The sequence below is a fragment of the Astatotilapia calliptera genome, chromosome 19 (genome assembly GCF_964374335.1).
Source record: "Astatotilapia calliptera chromosome 19, fAstCal68.1, whole genome shotgun sequence".
Lineage (NCBI taxonomy): Eukaryota > Metazoa > Chordata > Actinopteri > Cichliformes > Cichlidae > Astatotilapia > Astatotilapia calliptera.
The window spans coordinates 14,011,439-14,039,218 of NC_137440.1; the positions used below are offsets into that span (position 1 = coordinate 14,011,439).

General features: G+C 40.9%; 3 protein-coding genes across 4 annotated transcripts; all 3 read right to left on the minus strand.

The window, feature by feature from the left end:
- Positions 1-310: 310 nt before the first annotated feature.
- Positions 311-17,011, minus strand: LOC113011958 (uncharacterized). 2 transcript variants are annotated; one of them, XM_026151851.2, is made up of 28 exons: positions 16,902-17,011; positions 16,649-16,755; positions 16,235-16,390; positions 9,234-9,448; positions 8,993-9,078; positions 8,723-8,850; positions 8,497-8,622; positions 8,140-8,330; positions 7,966-8,057; positions 7,148-7,278; positions 6,896-7,020; positions 6,648-6,774; positions 6,162-6,374; positions 5,820-5,990; positions 5,484-5,630; positions 5,324-5,373; positions 5,092-5,224; positions 4,774-4,856; positions 4,545-4,671; positions 4,225-4,415; positions 3,285-3,375; positions 3,065-3,185; positions 2,562-2,743; positions 2,251-2,406; positions 2,034-2,167; positions 1,799-1,932; positions 1,613-1,707; positions 311-1,253 (listed from the first exon to the last, which is right to left on the minus strand). In XM_026151851.2, the coding sequence occupies exons 1-28, from the start codon at positions 16,981-16,983 to the stop codon at positions 693-695; spliced, it is 4,155 nt and encodes a 1,384-aa protein (XP_026007636.2). In that variant the 5' UTR covers positions 16,984-17,011; the 3' UTR covers positions 311-692. The 2 variants fall into 2 exon arrangements, with proteins under 2 accessions (XP_026007636.2, XP_080149565.1); XM_080293439.1 differs by lacking the exons at positions 16,235-16,390; positions 16,649-16,755; positions 16,902-17,011 and adding an exon at positions 10,891-11,016.
- A 97-nt stretch (positions 17,012-17,108) lies between these two features.
- On the minus strand, positions 17,109-21,532 carry LOC145422620 (uncharacterized). The gene is made up of 16 exons (XM_080294163.1): positions 21,473-21,532; positions 21,280-21,364; positions 21,013-21,159; positions 20,714-20,925; positions 20,523-20,626; positions 20,315-20,433; positions 20,045-20,212; positions 19,629-19,828; positions 19,418-19,530; positions 19,165-19,271; positions 18,790-18,957; positions 18,374-18,573; positions 18,163-18,275; positions 17,904-18,010; positions 17,529-17,696; positions 17,109-17,312 (listed from the first exon to the last, which is right to left on the minus strand). The coding sequence occupies exons 3-16, from the start codon at positions 21,013-21,015 to the stop codon at positions 17,109-17,111; spliced, it is 1,986 nt and encodes a 661-aa protein (XP_080150289.1). The 5' UTR covers positions 21,016-21,159; positions 21,280-21,364; positions 21,473-21,532.
- A 45-nt stretch (positions 21,533-21,577) lies between these two features.
- Positions 21,578-27,749, minus strand: LOC145422621 (uncharacterized). The gene is made up of 22 exons (XM_080294164.1): positions 27,690-27,749; positions 27,497-27,581; positions 27,230-27,376; positions 26,931-27,142; positions 26,740-26,843; positions 26,532-26,650; positions 26,262-26,429; positions 25,846-26,045; positions 25,635-25,747; positions 25,382-25,488; positions 25,007-25,174; positions 24,591-24,790; positions 24,380-24,492; positions 24,121-24,227; positions 23,746-23,913; positions 23,330-23,529; positions 23,119-23,231; positions 22,860-22,966; positions 22,571-22,747; positions 22,117-22,325; positions 21,925-22,019; positions 21,578-21,817 (listed from the first exon to the last, which is right to left on the minus strand). The coding sequence occupies exons 3-22, from the start codon at positions 27,230-27,232 to the stop codon at positions 21,702-21,704; spliced, it is 2,799 nt and encodes a 932-aa protein (XP_080150290.1). The 5' UTR covers positions 27,233-27,376; positions 27,497-27,581; positions 27,690-27,749; the 3' UTR covers positions 21,578-21,701.
- Between the last annotated feature and the right edge of the window lie 31 nt (positions 27,750-27,780).

Sequence of the window (27,780 nt, forward strand, 5' to 3'; positions counted from 1 at the left end):
TACACAAAGAAATGATTCAAGCAGCTACGACAAGCATCAGAATTTCACGTACAAACCCCCTTTTTAGATGAAAAAAATAAATGAATGAAAAGCATGACATAAAAACTGAGCCTCACTGAACAGAGAATTCACAAATCAATTCTTTGGCCGCCATTTAAAAAACACTCAGATAAAATGCTCTGAACCCTAAACCTTTCATTCTTAAGCTTGAGTTTAAAGTTTTGAATTTACAACAGAGCGAGAAACTATTCAAAAATATGATGCCTGATCGTTCTGATTGTTCAACAGGCAGAGACATAGGCGTCAGATATTTATTTCCATGTTTTTATTGATTTTATCAATAGCAATACAGTTGAAATAATGACAGAACAGAAAATTTCTTGGTTCAAATTATAATGTAATTTAGTTTTAAGAAAGATTTGCCAATGATTATTAGAATTTATTAGAAGTTCTTCATTTTAAAATTCCAGAGTACTATTAAAATATATTAAAAAATAAAGATTACATCATAGTTTTGATTACATATCAGTTAAATTATTTGACATATGGATGAAGCAGAAATTAAACATTTGAACGGTAATTTGAATTAAATTAAACAAATAAATAAAATATTCACCCTCAAGCTACATTTAAAAAAAATCACTGATTCATGATTATTGATTATTATAAGAATGTGAAAGCTAGGTATGTTTTTAGGCTGGTTGTAGTAGCATTTGTAGTACAGCTGTTAGCAGAGCACCCAGCATCATAGTTGTCTGGGATTTTCCAAGCTCCACTTCCCCATTGGTTAGAGAGGCAGTGGTGGTGCTGTTGGAGCCTGGTGCAGTGGTGGTGCTGTTGGAGCCTGGTGCAATGGTGGTGCTGTTGGACCCTGGTGCAGTGGTGGTGCTGTTGGAGCCTGGTGCAATGGTGGTGCTGTTGGACCCTGGTGCAGTGGTGGTGCTGTTGGAGCCTGGTGCAGTGGTGGTGCTGTTGGAGCCTGGTGCAATGGTGGTGCTGTTGGACCCTGGTGCAGTGGTGGTGCTGTTGGAGCCTGGTGCAGTGGTGGTGCTGTTGGAGCCTGGTGCAGTGGTGGTGCTGTTGGAGCCTGGAGTTGGGCTGATTCTGTTGCTGATCAGACCCAGATTCAGTGTGTCCAGCTCTGACTGCAGCTGCAGGTTGATCCAGGTCTGAACTACAGTATCATTCTCAAACAGCTTCAGATCAGGTAGGTGCATACCCACGAGGCCTTTAACGTTGCTCACAGTCAAATTCTGTGAATTTTAAATAAATAACAGAAAACAAAATTAGTCTGAAGCTGTTAACACACAAGACAAAGAAGCCAAATATAAATGCCTTCTTTTTAAATATTATCATATTATGTTAAATAAAGAGCATGAGAAATTTGAAAGACTACATATGGTGGTTTATGTTGCCAAAGCACCTAAATCAGGAACTTGGTTGACATTTACATATATCAGCAGCAGTTTAGCTATTTCTTATAAGAACTATTTAAAAAGAAAATCATAGTTTTCAAGGCACAAGTCAGACATATAATAAAGTCACAATAAAAATTAGATGTAGGCGGATGTCCAAAAAGTTTTCGTTTCATTTCTTTAACAACTATTCTTACAGCTATAACAGCAGGGTCCAGACTGCTGAAAGTGCTTATGTCCATGCTGATGTTTTGTGTTGACAGTGTTACTATATCCTGCAGAGGTGCTCCACCTATCAAGAAAGGAAATGAAACAGGAAATTAGAAAGCAGTTTTATGAGAAATAGAGAAACAGCTACGCAAACAGACAAAATGTATTCTCACCTAGATAGGGCTTAATCAACTGGTAAATGATACTGGAGCTGGACCGTTGTGAGCTGAAGGAAGTGGTACTGATGCCATACAGGACTTGCTTCTGCTCAGCTGAACATGATGACACATTCAGAGGGCTGGCATTTCTGTCAAGGGGAAAGAAGAAAGAGACATACAGTGTTACGTGTGCATGACCACTCACATTTGGCAATGTTTTTATATCGTTGAGCTGCAATCTGACACCAACCTGATGCTGTCTGGGCTGATGGTCTGCAGTGTACTGGTGTTTAGTGAGCACAGGTTGGAGTCAATAATGGTCAGCTCAGTGCTGCCCAGCGAGTTTCCAGAAGTGCTCAGATACTGAGTGATGATTTTGTTGCTCTAAGCGACATTAAAGAAAAGGTATCATGTAAGAATAATAAGACTATTAAGGATAAAAGTGAAATGAATTCCACCTCTTATACCTTTGCTGCCTCCCAGGGTCCATCTTCAGCTTTCATTAGAGCTGCAAGGGTGTCAATTTTGGTTATGTTCCACTTGGATATATCGTCAAGTGATGCCACACGAGACACTGATCCAAGCAACTGGACATCCTGATCAGGAATCCCTGACGGGAATGCCTGCAACAATAGAGAATGTGTAATGCTATGTGCTAATGTGCTAAATCCCAAATTTGAAACAATATCTCATTTGCAAATTCTGCCATTTAATAATAAGTCCGTCTAACATAATGAATGACATTTTGGCTCTTTTTCAAAATTCCCACACAAAATACCTCATTGAGTTTCTTTAGGATGACAGTCTGGAAACCATTATCATCCACTTTGTTGCAGATGGAGTTGAGGTTTTCTTTCAGAACGGGAACATCCAGGCAGAGGTCAAACTGCGTGAGATCATAGCCAAAGGGGAAGGCGGAGTCGCTAACTATCACCTGGGTGATGTTGCCCTTGGTACAACCTTAAGAACAATTAGAGATGCAGATGAGAGTGCTGTGCAAGCTACGGTTGCCTTTATATATAAAAGCAAATATAATAATTAAGTCATATAACATTTGAGCATAAAATATGGGTTATTGTGCAAGTCTGTCTAACTTTAAAACCTGACTTCTCTAAGTTCACTGAATCTTTTGCTATCTGTACTCGTACCACTAAAGCAAAGTATTTACATTGTCTATTTATTTAAGTTATACAGTTATACAATTATTAATCTCCCGCTGACTAATTGTTTTTGCTTCAGTTTGAATAGCTGGTGTGAAAACAAATAAGAGCAAGGTCGCACCTGCTCCTCGTTTTGTTGTCCGGCCGCTGATCGCTTGGAACAGCGTCTTGAGCTTGCTTTTCTCTGTGTTTGCTTTCCTCAGTTTGGGCATGAAGGTCTTCAGGAACATTTTCTTTGTTGTCTGTAAAAAACACAAAGGTACCCAAACTGATTTCTAACACAAGTTATTTGAATGAATATTGTTAGACTAGATACTATCAAGCAACGAGAAAAAACATACAGAATCGAACCGGTTCCAGATATTTCTTGTGAAGTAGAGTGGAAGGGGTACGAGGTTCTCCAGTGTTTGCTTGTTCCAGGAAGCGGCATTTCTGAAAATAGAAGAGGATATTTTCTTACAGTGCTAACTTGAAAGAGGTAGTATGGGCTACAAAATTTGGTGGCATGGCTACTAGGTATTATATATACAAAGTCCTCAAAATGAAACTGGCAAGTTTGTGCCAATGAATCAAGGTTTATGACTTCATTTAAAAAAATAAGGTAGGAGTTAAACTTTTATGGTGCAGCTAACTGATAGCTCTACAAAAAATATAACTGAGTTACAGAGTTGTGCTTTTGGTGCAAATTAATCTCTGCATAATAAAATTATTGAAGTTTGCTTATGAATTTCCTTTGAGAGCTGTTTGGTTTCTAATTGTTGTCTGCTCAGAGTTCCTTAGCCCAATTTCAAAAGGCCGATGACTTAGCTTAAACTAGCTTAAAGCACAAAACTCCCCACATCTGTAATCAAACGCTTCTGCAGTCTACACCAGCTCTCTATACCGGAAGCCACAAAATGTAACTGTTTTCCTTAGAGGCTAAATCAGAGGATTATGTAATGGATTATATAGTTTAATCTGACTCAAGATACAAGATTAAACTGCAAATCTGTTATATAACTTATCTAACTCCTCTAAGCATGGAAACTTTATGAAACATTGTTCCCCAGAGTGGTTGAAGGTATAATATCGGCACGGCCAAAACTGTGATTGGCTCATGGCTTCCCCTCAGATGTTCAGATATTCTCCTTTTCAGTAACAAATCAATCACACTGCAAATACGAACACAATTGTCACCATGTTTGATATGTTTGATGTGTGCATGATGCACAACAGCATTAACAACACTACTAGTTGTGTTTTTTAAACTCCTGACAGAATGACTTGTTTTTATCATTGTACCCATATTGTGTTGTTCCAGACAGCAGCAATGTCTCCATGGCTGCCACCTGGCTGGCAGAGAAGTCATTGCAGGCTTTAAGTTTCTCCAGGATGAGAGGATCTGCGTTCTGTATGTAAGACCCATCCAGAGTGCAAGCCATGTTCCCCAAGATCTCTATATTCTCTCTGCTCAGGCTCAAGCCATTTATACCCTGAAAACAGAAAACAGGAAAATGCTGTATTTAAAAAACTGTGCACGCATGCAACCTTATCAGTGTCAGAGTGTAATTCATGCATTTATTACCTTTAGACATATACATGTAAAAAAAACCATCACTCACCAAGCACACAGTGGCTTCACGGAACAGCTGCGAGCCCTTATTCAAGATTTTGGAGGCCACAGAGAAGTCTGCCGCACCCAGTGCAGAAAAGTATGACCTGCAGTTGCCTTTGTTAACATTTTTGCTGCTGTTTTTAGAAAAAAAAGAAAGGTAAAATCAGTAATTATTCTTCACATTAGTGATGCATTTTAAGGTGAGTGCAAGAAAATGCTTGGAGACACCGAATCACCTTAAGTAGAGAAGCATGTCTGATGGATAATCTGTAAAGTTTTGTGAGATTTCTCCACTCAGCAAGTTGAGCATGCAGGTTAGCTGTAGAAAACAGTGTGGGAAAAAAGAGGATTCCTCAGTGATATGCAAGTAAGCTGTTTCTAACACTGAAACTGATGATTCGTGCATTATCCTAACTTTCAAAAGAAAAAGAAATCCTCAACCTGATGATTTATGTTTCTGGTATATTATATCCATATAACATACACATCTTAATTGTTAACTTCATTTTAAGAGTCATAGTAATATTATTAAATTCCTTTCTAACAGATGTTACCTGGGATTCCTTTAACTGCACTTTGGCTCGGCCTGACCGGGGCCTACAGGCCCTGATTAGCTCCTTGGTCCTGAATTGTGTCATTTTCTGGGCAGAAGTGCAAGTGAAGCCTTGCAGCACTGAGGGAGAAAGCCTGCGGGGAGGATTGATGAACACCAGGAAGAAATGATAAATAATCCCCTCTTCAAAATAAACCTACATGGCCAAATAGTTATATGACTTGTTCACTTACTGCTCAATGTCAAAGTTTGTGTTGTCAAGGACCCCAAAAAAGATGGCAGCCTAAAAGAACAAAAAAAGAACAAAAGTTTCGTATTATTATCTGTAACATCGACTTTAAAAAGTCATTTTTGATTAATAATGCTATTGTGTGTATTTAACAAAATGTTAACCTGATCTGGTGTCCAGGTTTTTCTATTGAGCACGGTGATGTCTGCAGATTGGTCAGAAAACACCAACAGGGATGGTGGGATCTCAACTGCCATAGCATCTGGCACATTCAGCACCACTTGTGATGGATTTGTGTCCAGAGAAATGATCTACCAGGTAGGTAAATGCATTTAGGATTAAATGTAATGAGTGGAGTAATAATATCATGGAATACAGAGTTAATATTGATATCAAAGTAATTCTAATATTTAAATATCATAATGCCAAAGATAAATAAGTTGATGTCCTCCAGATCATAGCATTTACTTTATATTGTCTTGTGGAAGCTAACGTTGTACCTTTTTGACGAAGGTCATTTGGACAACACTTGGGGCTGCCAGCATGTTGGAAACGAAGGTGGTGCTCTTTGAGACGCTGAGTAGCACAGAAGCGCTGGTGTTTTCTATTGCTTCTGAAGGAAGTCCAATAACAAGCGTGCCAAGGGATGCCAGGGAAGATTCGCTGTTGATCTGTTAACACATTTCAAGTTTTTGAAGCCTCATTCTCTAAAGTGGTAAGCATCTTAGAGTTATTTTGTATTTTATAAAACCTTACTGGATTAATATATAACATCGTTAGGCACATGCATTTAAGATCTAACATGGATATCAGGTATATTAAGTGGACCTGAAGGGCGTTACCTGGAAGCCTGAGGCAGTAAGGGTTTGGATGATTATTGAGGCCTGATCCTGGCTCCAGGTACTGATTGAGCCCAGGGTGGACAAAGAAGAGATGAGCACTGATGAGGGAACTGAACTGATCTGGCTGTTACTCAGCCCTGCGCTGGAGCTTCCAAGAGCTGTAAATATCTGTGGTGTAATTGTCTTGATGTTGGATGCCAAAGCAGCAGAAACCTTTCAAATAAAATATCAAAACATGTGTAAACAGGAGTAACTGCAAAGAGAATTATGTCTGATAACATAGTTATTAAGTACCAGAGTTATATTATTAATAAGGGACTAATTTTAACAGAGTTAAAATTAAGATGGCCTTTGCGAGAGAGCATACTGTTCAGAGTTCAGGTTTTTTTGTTAACATTTAGCTCAAAACCAGCATTTACAACAATGAGATTTATGGTTGGTTTTTGCTAGAAACAATTCAACTCTGTTTGTTTTTAGGGCTGGTACCTCAGGGTCCTGGGTGCCATTGCAGAAAGTCTTCAGATTGTCTAAGATAACCATGGTTTCAGCTTCAGTCATAGTAGTATATGCCAAAGGTGGCACCGCAGAAGAGCACAGGAAAAAGCCTGGGAGACTGAATGAAAACAGATTTTTAACTACAAATACAGAATGACTACCACTGAACTGCTAAATTATATGCGGTGTATGGTTCACATAACACAGTTTGCTGTTTTTATCAGGCTGGTAATACTTACTTGACCGGCTTGAAGTTCGGATCGAATGCAAAAAGCTGTGTGACATAGTAGTTGGTTACATTTGCTGGGATTGCGTTATTGTTGAAGAGTTCCAGGTTGGCTTGGTTCTTCAAGAACACTTGAAACTTTAAAAATTAAGAAACAAAACAGGTCGATAATACTGATTTCTGTTAACCATGTTAACATTCCCACCAAAATCACGGACTTTGTATTTTGCTTTATTAACTGTGCATATGTGATCTCTGGAAATACCTGAGCGGTGGAGACAAAGGTGGTGAGGTCATCCAGAGTGATAAATGTCACAAAGTTCCCGATGTTACTGACAAACCAGGCAGTAGAGTTCAGTTCTGCATCACTGGCATTGTAGCATCTGGCTCCAGAACCTGTGGAACCAAGAAAAGCAGAACACACAGACAATAAATAACTTGTTAAGCGATCTCCCCTTATACGAATCGACATCAGTTTTGGCATTACGTGGCTCAAAATTTAAGACCACCTACTCTTTTCACTCAGCAAGCACACTGACTTCAGATGAGCCAGAAAAGACAAACAGATGCGTGTTATGTGCACTTTATATTTGGTAAGGTCCACGCATGTTACACCACCTGTTTCGTCCCAGTAAGTTAGCACATACATGTTTCTTCTCTGTCTGGCAGTTGCTATTATCCTTTGGGGCTGTGTGGAACATGTATGCCTACACATATCCGCTAATGCAATAAGTATGTAAGGAAGGAAGGTGTTTAATATGGTATATAGATCAAAATGTTGAAGCAGATTCAAACCAGGAGGAAACATGACTGCAGTAATCATTCCACATAAACTGTAAACCCCCTCTTAGAAGTAGATTCTGATCTTTTTCCACAAATGTAAATTGTTGCAGCTAGGTGCATTTTACAAACTCTTTGTGAATAGTCGGGTAGTATATTTTTAAAATAATTTTTACCCATTTCATATAATTTGAAAAAAAAAAAAAGACAAGCAGACATAGTTTTTAAATTCCTTGAATTCCACACACAGATGTATACATACACAGTGCTTTTACAACACTTTTGATCATTAATAAATCTTACCAGCACTCAAGTAGGTCTTGATGGTGGTATAAACGTACTGCTGTTCAAACTCAGAGCTGTTGTATGCGAAGTTATTTCCCATCACATAGACCCTGTTGAAAGGAAAATGATGAAAAACGTGGTCATCATGTAATTAATTCACTTATCTTGAGACACAATGAAAAATAGACTTACAGTTTCTGGAAGGCAAAACATGAGGCGTTCTGCACTTCGTCGGGGCTGATGAGGCTCTTGCTGAGGAATCTAAGATAGTTCCTCAGTCGTAGGTCAAACCATAAATTAGCCTCAGCTCTGCTCCTGCTATTCAGCGCAGAAGGCCAAATACAGGGGAGGATCACCTTCTTTACATTGTCTTGAACATCCTCCTAGGGTATAACACATACGTTTTCACATGTAATGACAAACTGAAGTATAACTGTCAATTTAAGTGACAAGCAGTATTCTTGCTTGAATACTGCTAAGGTCAGTATACATTTTCTGTGAAGCCAATAATGTTGTATGTAAAACGTAGACAGTATTTAAGGGACATACAGTCTCAAGGAAGGCAGAAGTGTTGTTGTAGTTGTTGAAGATGACACAGATGTCAGTACTGTTACCAATCACATTGGGCTGACTAAGGAACTGGCCAAGCTCTGAGGTGCTGATGGTATCCAGAAGCTGGAGAAAGATTAAAAAACAAAACAGAATACATAACTTAATATATTATATTAGTGCACAGGTGTGTGCTATTTTATTTCCTTATTTATCTATTTTTTACCTCTGATTTGCGCATTGGTGGCAGAAGTGACACTAACGTGGACAAATCTGGAAAACCAAAGCTGAGGAAAGTGTTCCTCAGATAGACATAGAAGCTTCCACCACCGTAACACTTGAGTGGTGGTGGACCTGTTTTTAACACAAAGGAAATCACTTTTTAAACTAACATTGATTTGGTTACACATGTCACATCTGAAGAACAAACAAGTGAAAACAAAACAGTAACTTATGTCACAGATGTTTTTCATTATTAGCTTTTGAGTTAACAAACCTTGAAGGAAGACAATGATGTTTTTGTAGATCTCGCTTTGGGTGCTGCTGCTGAGTGTTGTGGTCAATGTGTCCAGCAATGCAAACCTAAATTCAGACAAATTGGAAAAAAACAATTATAGAAATATCGATCAAACGCCACTTCATTTGATCCAGAATCCTCCACATAACATTTACCCCAAGGTGTTGTTGATCACAGCAAATATACAGCAATTTCTAAAACTGAGTGTACAAATTCTTACATCTCTTGGCTGCTGTTACAACTCCTTTTTATCCCGATGCTGAATAAGGGTGTCACCAGGCTGGAAGAGAGGTTGGTCAGGAGAGGACTCAGGCGAACTCTGAGCCATAGCAGGAAGTCTCCATCACTGACAGTTGGAGATGACAGATTCCCTCTGTTGAAAACTGCTTCAAGGAATGCAGACTTCGCTTCCTGTGAGTAGTTAGCTGAGTGGACCTGGGGTGAAATTACATAGCATGAGTAAAATGCTTACAAGAAAGTAAAAAGTATTTGAATTTGAACCATAATCCAGCTGTTAGTTTTGAAACACAGCTGAATTTTAATAACCTGTTTTTCCCCATTGTGTTATCCAGAATTACTTTTTTAACTTTCAACGTCTGGCTTAGAACTGTTTACAAGTCAAAAGCTTAAACTGCAGCTTACAACCAAAAGATGGTGTGGAAACGCTGCACAGAAGAAATGGCATCAGTTTTTTTTTTAACTAAAACAACCTGTTTTGATATCTGAACAGCACTGTCTGACAGAAATGATCATAACCTTTTAACACAGAGTTGTGATATATACATTTCAAAGATTATATGTCAGGACCACAGAAACAAACAACCTTCTCCTTAACTTCCTTGATGGTCGTGCCAAGCCTGTCTTTCTGAGAGTGGTTTCAGAACAGTTAATCACATATTCACAATTAATTCCTAAACCAAAGCAAGTATGTGTGTTGCCTAAACTACAAATATAAACTAAAGATACAAAGGCACACTGATGCCTACACTAACCATAAAGCAGCAGACGGAAATAACTACTTACTCTAACAATTGTGAACAAATGTAAAGCCTAGCTGCCCAAACCTAAGCCCCGCCCCCCAAAAAACAAACCAACCAAAAACACTTCCCTGAGGCTGCAATGAATGGATGAATGAATGAATGGATGACAAAACAAATAAATAAATAAATAAATAAAACGTTGCCTTAACCTATCTAAACCCAGATTGAAAGTCAAAACTAGCTATCTAAACGAACTGCCAAGAAAGGTAAGAATTAGAGATGGCTGAGAGGTCAAATGTACTGCAACTTAAGAGAGCAATAACAAATAGACACAAGCCACAAAAGCACAAAAAAGACAATAAAAGAAAATTAAAACACAAAATACGTTAAAGCACAAGAGAAATTTCTCAAAAACAACAGAAGTGTTTTGGGGGAGACTTTAAGGTGACGGAACAACTGCGGAAGTGAAAGAAAACAAAACAAAAAACTGGGAACTAAAAAGAAGAGGAGGATTCTTCACTATTGCGAGGGAGAAAAACATGTAAGGAAATCTGTGTTTTGATCGCATGAGTCATATACTACTGCAGATTAGTAATGCGCGAATCAAGAACGAATCGTTCTATACTCGAGAATCACTTTACTGACTCGTGAATCATGATTCACAAGCCCAACTGACTCACTGACTCATCCCTGTTGCTGTTAGCAAACTAATTTCATTAGTAGAAATATATCTAGCTTTTAATTAAAATTGTGTGGAAAAAAACAACAGCCAAAAACATTTCTGCTCTGAACTGGAAGAAAAAACCCTGGGTAGAAAGCTCACATCAAGACAATAGCTCATTGGTTCACCGTAGCATCGCTCTGCTAACATGCTAACAGCACATTTGAGTTACTCACCCCCTCCCTTCCTGCGCTGAATCGTAGCATGAACGAATCACTCAGGACTCACTCACCCTCTCCCTCCTGTGCTGAATCTTAGCATGAACGAATCACTCACTCACTCACCCCCTCCCTCCTGGCTCACAGCTTCTTCTTCTTGGTTGGCAACCAATGTTATGGAGCATTACCGCCCCCTGGCACACAGCTCAGAGGACATTTAGATGAGAAAATATATATTTGACACATTTGAGGAAAATACTAATAAAATAAAATAAAAATGAATAAAATAAATGTTCCCTTTAGATATCTTTTTTTTGCTCTATAAAAATAGTTGTTTTTCTTTTTCAATCACTCATCTTAGCAGTAGGATTTACATGAAAAGAGAAACAAATTAAGTTTGAGTGAAAATGTACATGTTTTAATGTACAGGGCTGTTTCGAGGTGACCGACTGGGAAACACTCTGTGAGCCTCACGCCGAGGACATCAATGGGCTTACTGAGTGTATCACAGGCTACATAACTTTCTGCACCGACTCCATTGTTCCAGCTCAGACTGTTCATTGTTACCCAAATAACAAGCCGTGGGTGACTAAGGACATCAAAGCCCTCCTCAACAACAAGAAGAGGGCTTTCAGAGGGGGCAACAAAGAGGAGGTGAGGAAGATCCAGGTGTTACTAAAGGACAAGATCAGAGAGGCTAAGGACAATTACAGGAGGAAGCTGGAGTGGAAACTCCAGCAGAACAGCATGAGAGAGATGTGGAGGGGCATGAAGACCATCACTGGATTCAGGCCAACCAACAGCAGGGGAGCTGAGGGAGGTGAGAATAGAGCCGACGAGTTGAATCTGTTTTTCAATAGATTCGACACCACAGTGTCTGCTCCCACCCCCACAACCTCACCTGCAGTCAGCCTGGAATCCAGAGCCACACCACTGTGCCAGCCTCTCTCTTCACATGTTGCCTCCTGTGAGATTCCTGACACCCCTCCCCCACCCATCACCTTCACTCAATACCAGGTTGAGATGCAAATGAGGAGACTTCACTCAGGCAAGTCTGCTGGACCAGACGGAGTGAGTCCCCTTGTCCTCAAGACCTGTGCCCCCCAGCTGTGTGGAGTCTTTCATAAACTGTTTATGCTGAGTCTGAGTCTGCAGAGGGTCCCGGTGATGTGGAAGACATCATGCCTCGTCCCTGTACCAAAGACGCCTCGTCCCAGTGGCCCCCAGGATTACAGGCCCGTGGCACTGACCTCCCACATCATGAAGACCCTGGAAAGGCTCATCCTGGACCAGCTGCGACCCATAGTAAGACCACATCTGGATCCCCTTCAGTTCGCTTATCAGCCTCGTCTCGGAACAGAGGACGCCATCATCTACCTGCTCAATCGTGTCTACACCCATCTGGACCAGCCGGCGAGCACTGTGAGGGTCATGTTTTTTGACTTTTCCAGTGCTTTCAACACCATCAGGCCGACCCTCCTGGGTGATAAGTTAGCAGCGATGCAGGTGGATGATTCTCTGGTGTCCTGGATTGTTGATTACCTGACAGGAAGACACAATATGTACGTCTCCCACAGTGTGTGTCTGACAAGGTGATTAGCAACACAGGGGCACCACAGGGGACTGTCCTCTCCCCCTTCCTCTTCACCCTCTACACCACAGACTTCAGCCACTGCACAGAGACCTGCCATCTTCAGAAGTTTTCTGATGACTCTGCGGTGGTTGGATGCATCAGCAGGGATGATGAGACAGAGTACCGGGCTGTGGTCGACTCCTTTGTCACGTGGTGTGAGCAGAATCATCTGCAGCTCAACGTGGCAAAGACCAAGGAACTGATCGTGGACTTCAGGAAGACCAGGAAACACTTGACCCCTGTTTCAATCCAGGGGGTCAGTGTTGACATTGTGGAGGACTATAAATACCTTGGAGTACACATTGACAATAAACTGGACTGGGCTAAAAACACCACAGCACTTTACAGGAAGGGCCAGAGTCGTCTCTATTTTTTGAGGCGACTGAGGTCCTTCAACATCTGCCAGAAAATGCTGAGGATTTTCTATGAGTCTGTTGTGGCCAGTGCGATCCTCTATGCTGTTGCATGCTGGGGGAGCAGGCTGAGGGTCGCAGATGCCAACAGACTTAATAAACTGATCCGTAAGGCCAGCAATGTTGTGGGGATGGAGCTGGACTCCCTCAAGGTGGTGTCGGAGAGGCGGATGCTGTCCAAGATAAAGACAATGTTGGATAACACCTCCCACCCACTCCATGACATGTTGGTCAGTCACAGGAGCTCGTTCAGTGAGAGACTGAGATTACCGAAAAGCACCACTGAACGACACAGGAAATCATTCCTGCCTGTGGCCATCTCCCTGTACAACGCATCCACTTAACACACTGTTTGCTGCTACAGCTACACATGTTTCTTTTCCAACTATTTATTTATAAGTGACTTATGTATGTATGTATGTATATATATGTATATATTGTACTATTCTTAGTTAGCGTATTGTCTGTCTTGTATTAATGTTGGTTTAAAATGGAGCACTGTAACAAAAAATAATTTCCCCCAGGGATCAATAAAGTATTCTGATTCTGATTCTGATTTTGCACTCTCTGGTCAACTGACTCAGTGACTCAATGACTCAAAAAACTCGATTCACTTTGGTGAGTAACTCATTCAAACTCGATTCAGTAAAAAGAATCGAATTTACCATCACTACTGCAGATACATATTTGATATTAGCTGTTTCTGCTTAGATTGGTCGTGTCCAAATTCATGGGCTGCATCCTCCTGAGGACGCATTTGTAGACCGATTACGACACAGCGACGCACCGAAGGCTGTCCAAATTCGTAGAATCCTCCGAATGCAGCCAACAAGTGTGACCTCCTTTTCCCCGAATTTGACGGATGGGTCGGGTGTTTCCTTCGTGGCCCACCATATCCCAGAATTCATAGCGTGGCCCAGCCAAACTCCAGTTTCCGGCAATGGCGGCCGCTACTAAGTTTTAAAATTACTCCTATTAATCTTTATGGGTCACAAAATAAACTTTTAACATATTTTCAGGCGAGAATGTGGGTGTGTAAACTTCAAATATCTGCTCGATTTATCAAGATATCGCATATTTGCAAAAGTGCTTTGATGTTTTTAGAGACGTCTGTTACCCACCAGCTCGATAGCTAGCCGAGAGCTCGAGGGTCACTGAAGCCGCTGAGAACGGCACAACTCCCGGCACATCATTTTCAGATCACTGCAGACTTTCGCTACTCAGGTTAAACGTAATATATAAGTCACTTAGACAACCTAAAAATTTTATTGTTTGGCTTTTTTCAGTGTTTTATTTGTTCGTGAGTCAATCGGTTTGGCTGAGATTAAAGTTATTAGATTAGATTAGATAAAATAAAACTTTATTAATCCCCCGGGTGGGTTCCTCCTTAGTTTTCACACAGCTGAATAAACGTCAAACAGAAAACTGACTAAACAGAAGTGTGAGATGGTCGAGAATTTACACCAGTGTCCTGTTATATTTTAGATAGCAAGGAGCAGATGGCCAAGTTTATTAAACTCCACCGAGACAGCGGTGATGCTAATCAGAAGGCTAGACCGTCCAATTTCACAGCTGTTTACTTCCGGCCTACCCGACCTTCTGAGGACCTGGCCCACGTAGACCGCGAACGCCGGGTCCTCAGGAGGATGCAGCCCATGAATATGGACACGACTATTGTCAGTTCCACAACTGTTCCGTCACTTTATTCTGTCCCCAAAAACACTTACCTTGTGTTACCTTTAAGTCATTTATGTTACCATGTATAGGTAAGCTAACTGTTTTAATAGTAGGCGTTTGCTAGCCACTATTAAAAGCAAGTGTCCATTAAAAAAGCTAATGGTTTGAAATTACTTCCAGTAATAATGCAGTAACAAAGTGTCACAGCAGTATAGAGATTGAAAATGTGGCGTCATTCAGGGGTAAAACCGCAAAGGATTCTGGGAACTCGTGGCAAGAGGTACTAGCGCACGCAGGCTTTCAATTGAAATTACATTACACAGCGATAAAAAGAAACACAAAAAATTGCAAGAAGCTGTTGTATTATTAACTGCAATAGCCGGTCGCATGACAGCCACGGGAAGCCGACGGGTAAAGAGATCGGTTGTTATCGGATTATGTCGTTGAAGAGAAATTGTTCAAGCCATGTTTCCGAAGTAACAAAGAGCCAACGTATGGCCTGGATTGCAGCCATTCGAAGACCAAATATAACGTCCCAGAACACTCCAGCTCACATGTTAGTCTGCTCCAAGCATTTCCACAAAGGTAAGTGTTTTGTTGTAGTTAATACGTCATTTTTCATAACATCATTCGTGATATAGGTTACAAGCAAGTCTGGTGCTAAACAGAAATTGTCGCGCTATGCTCCTTTGTTTATTGTGCATAAATAGTGAATTGTCCTGACACAATATTGTGTTTCGCTTGTTATTACCATGGTACATTGACAAAAACATATACTTTTATTCACAGGGTAAAAAAGGTTTTTTTGTATCACTAATTGCCCAGTACGATTACAGCATACAATATTATTGTCACTGCTACATTTCTGTAATGCGAACCAGAAATTATTTCCAATACTAATTAATTACTAATGAGCTTAAAGGTCCTATTAATAAACGTTTAACGAATGTGTATTTATGAAGACGATTTGTGAGACTGGTAAACTTATGATATGTACGATGGTCTTTCGTTCTACACGGTGCATTTCAAGGTCCTGTACCCATCCGTCGGTAAACTGTACCTGTTACTAAACTTCATGAGTGTATGCACTCACTCCAAGAACCGTATAATTATATATATGATCGTGGTGAAGGTTGGGCAGCACGCTAACGTATTTTGTCCATTCTGTGTGCTCGTAAGGGTCTTACCCTTTCACTCCTTTGATTTTTTCCTCGTATCTTTTCTTTGACTTTTTATCAAGTCTGTCTTTGTACGGACCGGCATTGTTCTCCTTCGTTTTGTACATAACTTTTTTGGGGGGCAAAGAAAAAGCAAGAAGGTATTGGAACCGGAGAATGAATGTTTTGCGGTGTTGCAAATGCTTACGTTTGATGCATTGCTTTGATTGTTTTGCCACGAGTACCCGGCATGCAATGCGCGAAAGTCACATGGTCTGTCAATCTTTATAGTAAGTAAGTATACCTTTCAGCATGACTATACAGCAATAGTCATGTCACTGGCAGTTTTTAATTTTCAGTTTCTATACAATTTCAGCATTAACCTGAAAAAATGCAGCTTTTCTATTGAGTTTAGTGTAGTTTATTTCCTGGGGGAAATTCCCCAGCTTTATTCATAAAACTAAGAAAACTATGATGATTACCTTAATAGCTGGTGAGACTTCATCAAAGAAAGCGCCAAAGTCAAAAGGATTGATGACTGCCATGACGTTCATAACATCTTCCTTGCTCTTTAGCTGGGAAGGAGTTGCTGCAAGGTTGACCACCTGACTAAAAGTGAGCAGATCTGCTATATTCACCTGGAAGATACAACCAGCAATTCAGTAAGAAAACAAAAACAAGTTGGCATATGCCTACATTTGTTTTCTTCAATTCACTGTGAGGGACACTATATGTTTTTCACTTATTTACCTTTAACCCTCTAAGGTTAATTCATCATAGGGGGTAACCCCACTCTATTATTGCTGCACACCCAAAACATTTTTTTGGACGTAAAATATTCTAGAATGTTGTTTTACTGTTCTCAGGGAGGACAAGAACTAAAATTTATGGCTTACCATGGAGATGTTGAAGTCTTTGAGGTCAGAGTATGATGTATATTGGACAAATAGACCCAGATTTGCTTTAACCCATTGGGCATCACTCTCATTTTGTTGCCTGCAAGCTAAGGCATGCAGACAAAAGTTAGGATGTGCTCAATTTAGCAAGGTTTTTGACTGGTAGAGATGAAAGAATTTAAGTTTTTTGTCTGAGTGCTTTTCAAGACATTTCACTCTGGAAAGCACATAACGCACCCTATGTCTGCCCTACCTGGCTCATTGATGGCATTTTCAGCATTTCTTAGATAGCCCAGCAGACCATGTGTGATCTCTTGCCGTCTGTACAGTGGCATCTCCTGGATAACTGAAGCCAACCCACTCACACTGCAACAGTTGAAAGAAAACGTTCTCATGCTGTTCTTTGTCAGTATTGTCATTTTCATTTGCAACAAAATCTTGATTGCTCCACGAAAACTACTCACATGACTTGGTAATTCATGCAGCTGATGTTTGTGGTTGTGTTTATGAGCATTTCTGGAGTAAAACTGGCAAGGATAGGAATCAGTTTCACATGGAACCAAAGTTCATAGTCGTTTGTCGTGAAAGTGGAGAAATGTGGACTGATGATGATGAAGGTCGTATTCATGATCCGATCTCTCACAACAGGCTGGAAGTGTGGGGTCTGTCATATTAAAGTGGAAAAAGACATAAGCAAAGGTGAGATTGCATGTTGGAAGTACACCCATACAACATGGTACAAAGGCTGTAACCATTTGTTTTCTAAGATACAATAGCCAACAATGGATGTAGCGGTTGAGACCGATGTCTTATTCTGTGTTTACTTCTAGAATCAAATATCCGCATTGTCCTCCTTCACCCTTTTAGGAGGCTAGCCTACCTGTCCATTGGCTGTCAGCTGTGTCAGGAATTCATCCACATTTTTTAGAACATTGCCCTCTTCAAGTTTTTCAAACACAAGATCAATAAAATCTGTGTTATTTGAGGCTCCAGAGCTCAGTAGCAGCTGTGCCACCTCAGAGGGATTGAGCGTTGACAACAATCCAGCCTACAACAGGGAATCAACATATTATCAGACAACAGTAATGACCAATGCTGTGGGTAAAGGATTAGAGTTTGCAACCAAAGAAAGTGTGCTCTATGATTTTCTTGTATTTTTGATATGGCAAAATAAACTCCTGTGTTTGTCTTCTTAAGTCTACAATTTTGTTTTCCTGTTCTTAAGGGAGGACTAGAAGTGCAATGTAGGGCTTACCGTAGAGATGTTGAAGTCTTTGAGGTCAGAGTATGATGTATATTGGACGAATGGACCCAGATTTGCTTTAACCCATTGGGCATCACTCTCATTTTGTTGCCTGCAAGCTAAGGCATGCAGACAAAAGTTAGGATGTGCCAAATTTAGGAAGGTTTTTGACAGGTAGACATGAAAGAATTCGTGGGCAAGTTTTTTGTCTGAGTGCTTTTCAAGACATTTCACACTGGAAAGCACATAATGCACCCTATGTCTGCCCTACCTGGCTCATTGATGGCATTTTCAGCATTTCTTAGGTAGCCCAGCAGACCATGTGTGATCTCTTGCCGTCTGTACAGTGGCATCTCCTGGATAACTGAAGCCAACCCACTCACACTGCAACAGTTGAAAGAAAACATTCTCATGCTGTTCTTTGTCTCTATTGTCATTTTCATTTGCAACAAAATCTTGATTGCTCCAAGAAAACTACTCACATGACTTGGTAGTTCATGCAGCTGATGTTTGTGGTTGTGTTTATGAGCATTTCTGGAGTAAAACTGGCAAGGATAGGAATCAGTTTCACATGGAACCAAAGTTCATAGTCGTTTGTCGTGAAAGTGGAGAAATGTGGACTGATGACGATGAAGGTCGCATTCATGATCCGATCTCTCACAACAGGCTGGAAGTGTGGGGTCTGTCATATTAAAGTGGAAAAAGACATAAGCAAAGGTGAGATTGCATGTTGGAAGTACACCCATACAACATGGTACAAAGGCTGTAACCATTTGTTTTCTAAGATACAATAGCCAACAATGGATGTAGCGGTTGAGACCGATGTCTTATTCTGTGTTTACTTCTAGAATCAAATATCCGCATTGTCCTCCTTCACCCTTTTAGGAGGCTAGCCTACCTGTCCATTGGCTGTCAGCTGTGTCAGGAATTCATCCACATTTTTTAGAGCGTTGCCCTGTTCAAGTTGTTTAAACACAAGATCAATAAAATCTGTGTTATTTGAGGCTCCAGAGCTCAGTAGCAGCTGTGCCACCTCAGAGGGATTGAGCGTTGACAACAATCCAGCCTACAACAGGGAATCAACATAATATCAGACAGCAGTAATGACCAATGCTATGGGTAAATGAATAGAGTTTGCAACCAAAGAAAGTGTGCTCTATGATTTGCTTGTATTTTTGATATGGCAAAATAAACTCCTGTGTTTGTTTTCTTAAGTCTACAATTTTGTTTTCCTGTTCTTAAGGGAGGACTAGAAGTGCAATGTAGGGCTTACCGTAGAGATGTTGAAGTCTTTGAGGTCAGAGTATGATGTATATTGGACGAATGGACCCAGATTTGCTTTAACCCATTGGGCATCACTCTCATTTTGTTGCCTGCAAGCTAAGGCATGCAGACAAAAGTTAGGATGTGCTCAATTTAGCAAGGTTTGTGACTGGTAGACATGAAAGAATTTAAGTTTTTTGTGTGAGTGCTTTTCAAGACATTTCACACTGGAAAGCACATAATGCACCCTATGTCTGCTCTACCTGGCTCATTGATGGCATTTTCAGCATTTCTTAGGTAGCCCAGCAGACCATGTGTGATCTCTTGCCGTCTGTACAGTGGCATCTCCTGGATAACTGAAGCCAACCCACTCACACTGCAACAGTTGAAAGAAAACATTCTCATGCTGTTCTTTGTCTCTATTGTCATTTTCATTTGCAACAAAATCTTGATTGCTCCAAGAAAACTACTCACATGACTTGGTAGTTCATGCAGCTGATGTTTGTGGTTGTGTTTATGAGCATTTCTGGAGTAAAACTGGCAAGGATAGGAATCAGTTTCACATGGAACCAAAGTTCATAGTCGTTTGTCGTGAAAGTGGAGAAATGTGGACTGATGACGATGAAGGTCGCATTCATGATCCGATCTCTCACAACAGGCTGGAAAATTGGCATCTGTGAAATTGAGGTGGAAAAGAAGCTAAGCAATACAGAGACTGCATGTTGTAAATGTACTCATACAACATGTCACAAAGGTTGCAAACAAGTCTTCTCTATGATAGACTCCTTGAAGAGTTGTGTAGCGGTTTAGCAAATGTCTTATTCTGTCTTATCCTGCTGGAATAAAACACCAGGATTGTCCTCCTTCACCCTTTTAGAAGCCTAGCATACCTGTCCATTGGCTGTCAGTTGTGTGAGGAATCCATCCACATTTTCTAGAGCGTTGCCCTCTTGCAGTCGCTCAAACACACGATCAATCAAATCTGTGTTATTGGAGGCTCCCAAACTCAGTACCAGCTGTGCCACCTGAGAAGGACTGAGGACTGACAACAATTCAGCCTACAAAAGAGAACCAGCATAATATCAGACAGCAGTCATGGAAATGTTCTGGGTAAAAGAATTCCGTTTACAGGAAGATGTACATCTGCAGTTGGCACTCACAGCGGACAAATTAGGATTGAAGGCTTCCAAGTCCTGCACAGTTGCAAAATCAGAGAAGTCGCCAAGGTTTGCCTTTAGCCACGCTTGGCTCCCCGTGATAGATGAGACACAGCCAGGATCTGCAGAAAAAGCAAGAAAGTTATTGACAGGGTAATATACCACATGTTGTCATGGAAAAACCAAAGTGAGCTTGAGTTTCTCCTTTTACCTGTTGAGTCATTTCTTGACAAGAACGGTTTGATGAAGTGAGTGAAGACTGCTTGCTGTGTGTCTCTGTCCATGGATGCCTTTTGGCTTCCAAATGCCTGAATGCTACATTTGAGAGAAAGCTTTCAACATCTAAACTTCTAGTCAACTGCACATTTGCAGAACAGAGCTATATGTCTCATATTTACTTACACAGTCTGGTATGTCTGGCAGCTGAAGTTTTTGGAGCTAAGGCAAAATAGGAAGTTGAAAGATGGAACGGCCAGAAACGGACGGATCTTTGTCTTGAACCAGCTGGTAATGAACTCCTCACTCTGTAGTTGTGCCTGGCTGAAGTTGTCAATTCTCACTTCTCCAAGAGCCTCGAGCACATTTGACGAGGTCGGGTAGGTGTTGTTGACGGCCTTGAATTGGCAGAAAAATAATTGTAGCTGGACCCAAACTTCACGCAGGGAAATGGTAATATTGTGAAAATGTGATTTTGTACTTACCATGTTAGCAAATGTCTCAAGGGCCTGGTCCAGTACAGCAGAGGCTTTTTGGAAGAAAAGCTTCCAGACTTCTACTGGGTATATGTTTTGGCTTTTCAGTGTGCAGTTCAGCAGTGTGACCAAGTTGCTGGATGTGAGATAGGGAGCCTTGAAAAAGAAAATTGACAAAGAATACAGCCATTTTGTCAGAGCTCATGGAGATTTGTCTCAGGACCATAATGAGGCAAAATCCATGTTCTGTTTTTGGAGTTTAAAAAGGAATCTTACAGAGGAACAGGCATGTTCTGTGATGGTGAAATTGCACAGGGCTGCCGAGGAATTGCCAGCTGACAGGATTTGCTCAAGTTTTGAACTGTGGAAAAAACACAATAAATTGAAATCCAATGTCCCCTTAATTACACTGTGTTAACAAATTTTACCTAGACAGAATCAACATTGAACAAAACGGCATTTCACCCACCCATCAACTCCATTACAAATGAGATTCACTGTGAAAAGAGAATGGTTGTGTGTCAGATAATAGTCCTTCAGAATGCATTTATATCCTTAGAGTTGAAATGTGTACTTCTAGACAGACTTACCATGAACTGGGGTCACCTTGCACTGAAGACAAAGAAAATATGAGTGTTAGTATAGTGGAAACATCTTCTTCAAGTGTAAATACCTTGACTTTGTCACAGTTGGCCCAATTAGTGTGCCAAACCTGGATCAAATATTGGATAACCCATGTAAGACACCCCCCACACCCACCCACCCACCCCCCAAAAAACTAATCTTACCACAAAGGAAGCTGGAACTGAGCAGCCTGTTTGAGAAGAAAAAGAAAGGAAACAAATCAATGGAGTAGTCATTACAGTGCTGGTACTGGGCTTTTGGGAAAAGTTTAGTCAGGAAAGCCCATTTGCCACATACGTGGGAATGTGTCCTGGAGGTACTGCTTGCTTGATCTCACGCCCTGTGAAAGGTCCAGTGGCAATGCTGCCAAACTCTGCGCAAGACCATCGTATCTAAAGGAAGAAAAGAATTCATTGTGACTTGTCAGGAGCCTCAGCTTGGCATTGTGCACACCCAAATGTCTAACTGTGGATATCAGAAATATCTTACACAGCCTGGTAGGATTCACAGGTGATGTTACTGGGGATCACCCGCAAGCTGCTAGGAAGGATGCTCGCCATCACAGGAACCAAATAAACCTGGAACCACTGTTGATAGTCTTCTGGCTGAAAGTCTTTAAGCTGAGGAGCAAGGGCTGTCAAGGTCAGGCTCAAAATGGTGTCTCGCACATCTGGATTTTGGATGAGGGTGACATTTCTCTGAAAAGAGAAGGGGATCATAATAAGGTCAGAGAGGAAGTTCTGAAGTCTTTGTGGAAATGCGGAGATGAGGGGGAGCTTATCTAAACTAAATCTTTGTACTTCTGTACAGCAGGGATGCCTCAAGGCATGAAGCATATCAGAAATGGATCATTTTCAGTTAAACACTTGAGCAGGTTTATGAAAGAACACTGTTAACATTTGTTGATGTTTGCGCTGAGGTAAGGTTACCAATGAGAATTCACCTGCTTGTTGATGTTTGCAAAAGCCTGGAAGAATTGGTTGAGCTGCTCATAATCACTGGTCTCTGTCAAGCTTGTCAACACCTCCCTTACAACATGTGCATCGTTTAAAGCACCACTGTTTGGATCTAGGATTAGATCAGCCTTTTGCGATGGTGAAAGAACGTCCAGAACTGCCAGCTATGGATACAAAAAAGTAGAATTCATGAAATGCATGTCTTTTGTATAATTTCCAGAATTTTGCTTTGCTATTCTCAAGAAAGACAGGAAGAGTAATAAGAGTAAAGCTTACCGTAGAGATGTTGAAGTCTTTGAGGTCAGAGTATGATGTATATTGGACGAATGGACCCAGATTTGCTTTAACCCATTGGGCATCACTCTCATTTTGTTGCCTGCAAGCTAAGGCATACAAACAAAAGTTAGGATGTGCCAAATTTAGGAAGGTTTTTGACAGGTAGACATGAAAGAATATGTGGGCAAGTTTTTTGTCTGAGTGCTTTTCAAGACATTTCACACTGGAAAGCACATAACGCACCCTATGTCTGCCCTACCTGGCTCATTGATGGCATTTTCAGCATTTCTTAGGTAGCCCAGCAGACCATGTGTGATCTCTTGCCGTCTGTACAGTGGCATCTCCTGGATAACTGAAGCCAACCCACTCACACTGCAACAGTTGAAAGAAAACGTTCTCATGTTGTTCTTTGTCAGTATTGTCATTTTCATTTGCAACAAAATCTTGATTGCTCCACGAAAACTACTCACATGACTTGGTAATTCATGCAGCTGATGTTTGTGGTTGTGTTTATGAGCATTTCTGGAGTAAAACTGGCAAGGATAGGAATCAGTTTCACATGGAACCAAAGTTCATAGTCGTTTGTCGTGAAAGTGGAGAAATGTGGACTGATGACGATGAAGGTCGCATTCATGATCCGATCTCTCACAACAGGCTGGAAGTGTGGGGTCTGTCATATTAAAGTGGAAAAAGACATAAGCAAAGGTGAGATTGCATGTTGGAAGTACACCCATACAACATGGTACAAAGGCTGTAACCATTTGTTTTCTAAGATACAATAGCCAACAATGGATGTAGCGGTTGAGACCGATGTCTTATTCTGTGTTTACTTCTAGAATCAAATATCCGCATTGTCCTCCTTCACCCTTTTAGGAGGCTAGCCTACCTGTCCATTGGCTGTCAGCTGTGTCAGGAATTCATCCACATTTTTTAGAACATTGCCCTCTTCAAGTTTTTCAAACACAAGATCAATAAAATCTGTGTTATTTGAGGCTCCAGAGCTCAGTAGCAGCTGTGCCACCTCAGAGGGATTGAGCGTTGACAACAATCCAGCCTACAACAGGGAATCAACATATTATCAGACAACAGTAATGACCAATGCTGTGGGTAAAGGATTAGAGTTTGCAACCAAAGAAAGTGTGCTCTATGATTTTCTTGTATTTTTGATATGGCAAAATAAACTCCTGTGTTTGTCTTCTTAAGTCTACAATTTTGTTTTCCTGTTCTTAAGGGAGGACTAGAAGTGCAATGTAGGGCTTACCGTAGAGATGTTGAAGTCTTTGAGGTCAGAGTATGATGTATATTGGACGAATGGACCCAGATTTGCTTTAACCCATTGGGCATCACTCTCATTTTGTTGCCTGCAAGCTAAGGCATGCAGACAAAAGTTAGGATGTGCCAAATTTAGGAAGGTTTTTGACAGGTAGACATGAAAGAATTCGTGGGCAAGTTTTTTGTCTGAGTGCTTTTCAAGACATTTCACACTGGAAAGCACATAATGCACCCTATGTCTGCCCTACCTGGCTCATTGATGGCATTTTCAGCATTTCTTAGGTAGCCCAGCAGACCATGTGTGATCTCTTGCCGTCTGTACAGTGGCATCTCCTGGATAACTGAAGCCAACCCACTCACACTGCAACAGTTGAAAGAAAACATTCTCACGCTGTTCTTTGTCTCTATTGTCATTTTCATTTGCAACAAAATCTTGATTGCTCCAAGAAAACTACTCACATGACTTGGTAGTTCATGCAGCTGATGTTTGTGGTTGTGTTTATGAGCATTTCTGGAGTAAAACTGGCAAGGATAGGAATCAGTTTCACATGGAACCAAAGTTCATAGTCGTTTGTCGTGAAAGTGGAGAAATGTGGACTGATGACGATGAAGGTCGCATTCATGATCCGATCTCTCACAACAGGCTGGAAGTGTGGGGTCTGTCATATTAAAGTGGAAAAAGACATAAGCAAAGGTGAGATTGCATGTTGGAAGTACACCCATACAACATGGTACAAAGGCTGTAACCATTTGTTTTCTAAGATACAATAGCCAACAATGGATGTAGCGGTTGAGACCGATGTCTTATTCTGTGTTTACTTCTAGAATCAAATATCCGCATTGTCCTCCTTCACCCTTTTAGGAGGCTAGCCTACCTGTCCATTGGCTGTCAGCTGTGTCAGGAATTCATCCACATTTTTTAGAGCGTTGCCCTGTTCAAGTTGTTTAAACACAAGATCAATAAAATCTGTGTTATTTGAGGCTCCAGAGCTCAGTAGCAGCTGTGCCACCTCAGAGGGATTGAGCGTTGACAACAATCCAGCCTACAACAGGGAATCAACATAATATCAGACAGCAGTAATGACCAATGCTATGGGTAAATGAATAGAGTTTGCAACCAAAGAAAGTGTGCTCTATGATTTGCTTGTATTTTTGATATGGCAAAATAAACTCCTGTGTTTGTTTTCTTAAGTCTACAATTTTGTTTTCCTGTTCTTAAGGGAGGACTAGAAGTGCAATGTAGGGCTTACCGTAGAGATGTTGAAGTCTTTGAGGTCAGAGTATGATGTATATTGGACGAATGGACCCAGATTTGCTTTAACCCATTGGGCATCACTCTCATTTTGTTGCCTGCAAGCTAAGGCATGCAGACAAAAGTTAGGATGTGCTCAATTTAGCAAGGTTTGTGACTGGTAGACATGAAAGAATTTAAGTTTTTTGTGTGAGTGCTTTTCAAGACATTTCACACTGGAAAGCACATAATGCACCCTATGTCTGCTCTACCTGGCTCATTGATGGCATTTTCAGCATTTCTTAGGTAGCCCAGCAGACCATGTGTGATCTCTTGCCGTCTGTACAGTGGCATCTCCTGGATAACTGAAGCCAACCCACTCACACTGCAACAGTTGAAAGAAAACATTCTCATGCTGTTCTTTGTCTCTATTGTCATTTTCATTTGCAACAAAATCTTGATTGCTCCAAGAAAACTACTCACATGACTTGGTAGTTCATGCAGCTGATGTTTGTGGTTGTGTTTATGAGCATTTCTGGAGTAAAACTGGCAAGGATAGGAATCAGTTTCACATGGAACCAAAGTTCATAGTCGTTTGTCGTGAAAGTGGAGAAATGTGGACTGATGACGATGAAGGTCGCATTCATGATCCGATCTCTCACAACAGGCTGGAAAATTGGCATCTGTGAAATTGAGGTGGAAAAGAAGCTAAGCAATACAGAGACTGCATGTTGTAAATGTACTCATACAACATGTCACAAAGGTTGCAAACAAGTCTTCTCTATGATAGACTCCTTGAAGAGTTGTGTAGCGGTTTAGCAAATGTCTTATTCTGTCTTATCCTGCTGGAATAAAACACCAGGATTGTCCTCCTTCACCCTTTTAGAAGCCTAGCATACCTGTCCATTGGCTGTCAGTTGTGTGAGGAATCCATCCACATTTTCTAGAGCGTTGCCCTCTTGCAGTCGCTCAAACACACGATCAATCAAATCTGTGTTATTGGAGGCTCCCAAACTCAGTACCAGCTGTGCCACCTGAGAAGGACTGAGGACTGACAACAATTCAGCCTACAAAAGAGAACCAGCATAATATCAGACAGCAGTCATGGAAATGTTCTGGGTAAAAGAATTCCGTTTACAGGAAGATGTACATCTGCAGTTGGCACTCACAGCGGACAAATTAGGATTGAAGGCTTCCAAGTCCTGCACAGTTGCAAAATCAGAGAAGTCGCCAAGGTTTGCCTTTAGCCACGCTTGGCTCCCCGTGATAGATGAGACACAGCCAGGATCTGCAGAAAAAGCAAGAAAGTTATTGACAGGGTAATATACCACATGTTGTCATGGAAAAACCAAAGTGAGCTTGAGTTTCTCCTTTTACCTGTTGAGTCATTTCTTGACAAGAACGGTTTGATGAAGTGAGTGAAGACTGCTTGCTGTGTGTCTCTGTCCATGGATGCCTTTTGGCTTCCAAATGCCTGAATGCTACATTTGAGAGAAAGCTTTCAACATCTAAACTTCTAGTCAACTGCACATTTGCAGAACAGAGCTATATGTCTCATATTTACTTACACAGTCTGGTATGTCTGGCAGCTGAAGTTTTTGGAGCTAAGGCAAAATAGGAAGTTGAAAGATGGAACGGCCAGAAACGGACGGATCTTTGTCTTGAACCAGCTGGTAATGAACTCCTCACTCTGTAGTTGTGCCTGGCTGAAGTTGTCAATTCTCACTTCTCCAAGAGCCTCGAGCACATTTGACGAGGTCGGGTAGGTGTTGTTGACGGCCTTGAATTGGCAGAAAAATAATTGTAGCTGGACCCAAACTTCACGCAGGGAAATGGTAATATTGTGAAAATGTGATTTTGTACTTACCATGTTAGCAAATGTCTCAAGGGCCTGGTCCAGTACAGCAGAGGCTTTTTGGAAGAAAAGCTTCCAGACTTCTACTGGGTATATGTTTTGGCTTTTCAGTGTGCAGTTCAGCAGTGTGACCAAGTTGCTGGATGTGAGATAGGGAGCCTTGAAAAAGAAAATTGACAAAGAATACAGCCATTTTGTCAGAGCTCATGGAGATTTGTCTCAGGACCATAATGAGGCAAAATCCATGTTCTGTTTTTGGAGTTTAAAAAGGAATCTTACAGAGGAACAGGCATGTTCTGTGATGGTGAAATTGCACAGGGCTGCCGAGGAATTGCCAGCTGACAGGATTTGCTCAAGTTTTGAACTGTGGAAAAAACACAATAAATTGAAATCCAATGTCCCCTTAATTACACTGTGTTAACAAATTTTACCTAGACAGAATCAACATTGAACAAAACGGCATTTCACCCACCCATCAACTCCATTACAAATGAGATTCACTGTGAAAAGAGAATGGTTGTGTGTCAGATAATAGTCCTTCAGAATGCATTTATATCCTTAGA

What these genes read in the sequence shown, in the direction of transcription:
- LOC113011958 (XM_026151851.2), bottom strand. Translation starts at nt 16,983, where the DNA reads ATGCCACTGTACAGACGGCAAGAGATCACACATGGTCTGCTGGGCTAT. An exon ending in TCTGGAACAACACAATATGG is followed by an intron (nt 3,376 to 4,224) that starts GTACAATGATAA and finishes TTCTATTTTCAG; the next exon opens with AAATGCCGCTTCCTGGAACA. An exon ending in TGGACCCTGCTGTTATAGCT is followed by an intron (nt 1,254 to 1,612) that starts GTAAGAATAGTT and finishes TAAAATTCACAG; the next exon opens with AATTTGACTGTGAGCAACGT.
- LOC145422620 (XM_080294163.1), bottom strand. An exon ending in TGCATGAACTACCAAGTCAT is followed by an intron (nt 18,276 to 18,373) that starts GTGAGTAGTTTT and finishes CAACTGTTGCAG; the next exon opens with TGTGAGTGGGTTGGCTTCAG. An exon ending in AGCTGACAGCCAATGGACAG is followed by an intron (nt 17,313 to 17,528) that starts GTAGGCTAGCCT and finishes TTAATATGACAG; the next exon opens with ACCCCACACTTCCAGCCTGT.
- LOC145422621 (XM_080294164.1), bottom strand. An exon ending in TGCCAGACATACCAGACTGT is followed by an intron (nt 26,844 to 26,930) that starts GTAAGTAAATAT and finishes TCTCAAATGTAG; the next exon opens with CATTCAGGCATTTGGAAGCC. An exon ending in TCAATCCTAATTTGTCCGCT is followed by an intron (nt 26,430 to 26,531) that starts GTGAGTGCCAAC and finishes TCTCTTTTGTAG; the next exon opens with GCTGAATTGTTGTCAGTCCT.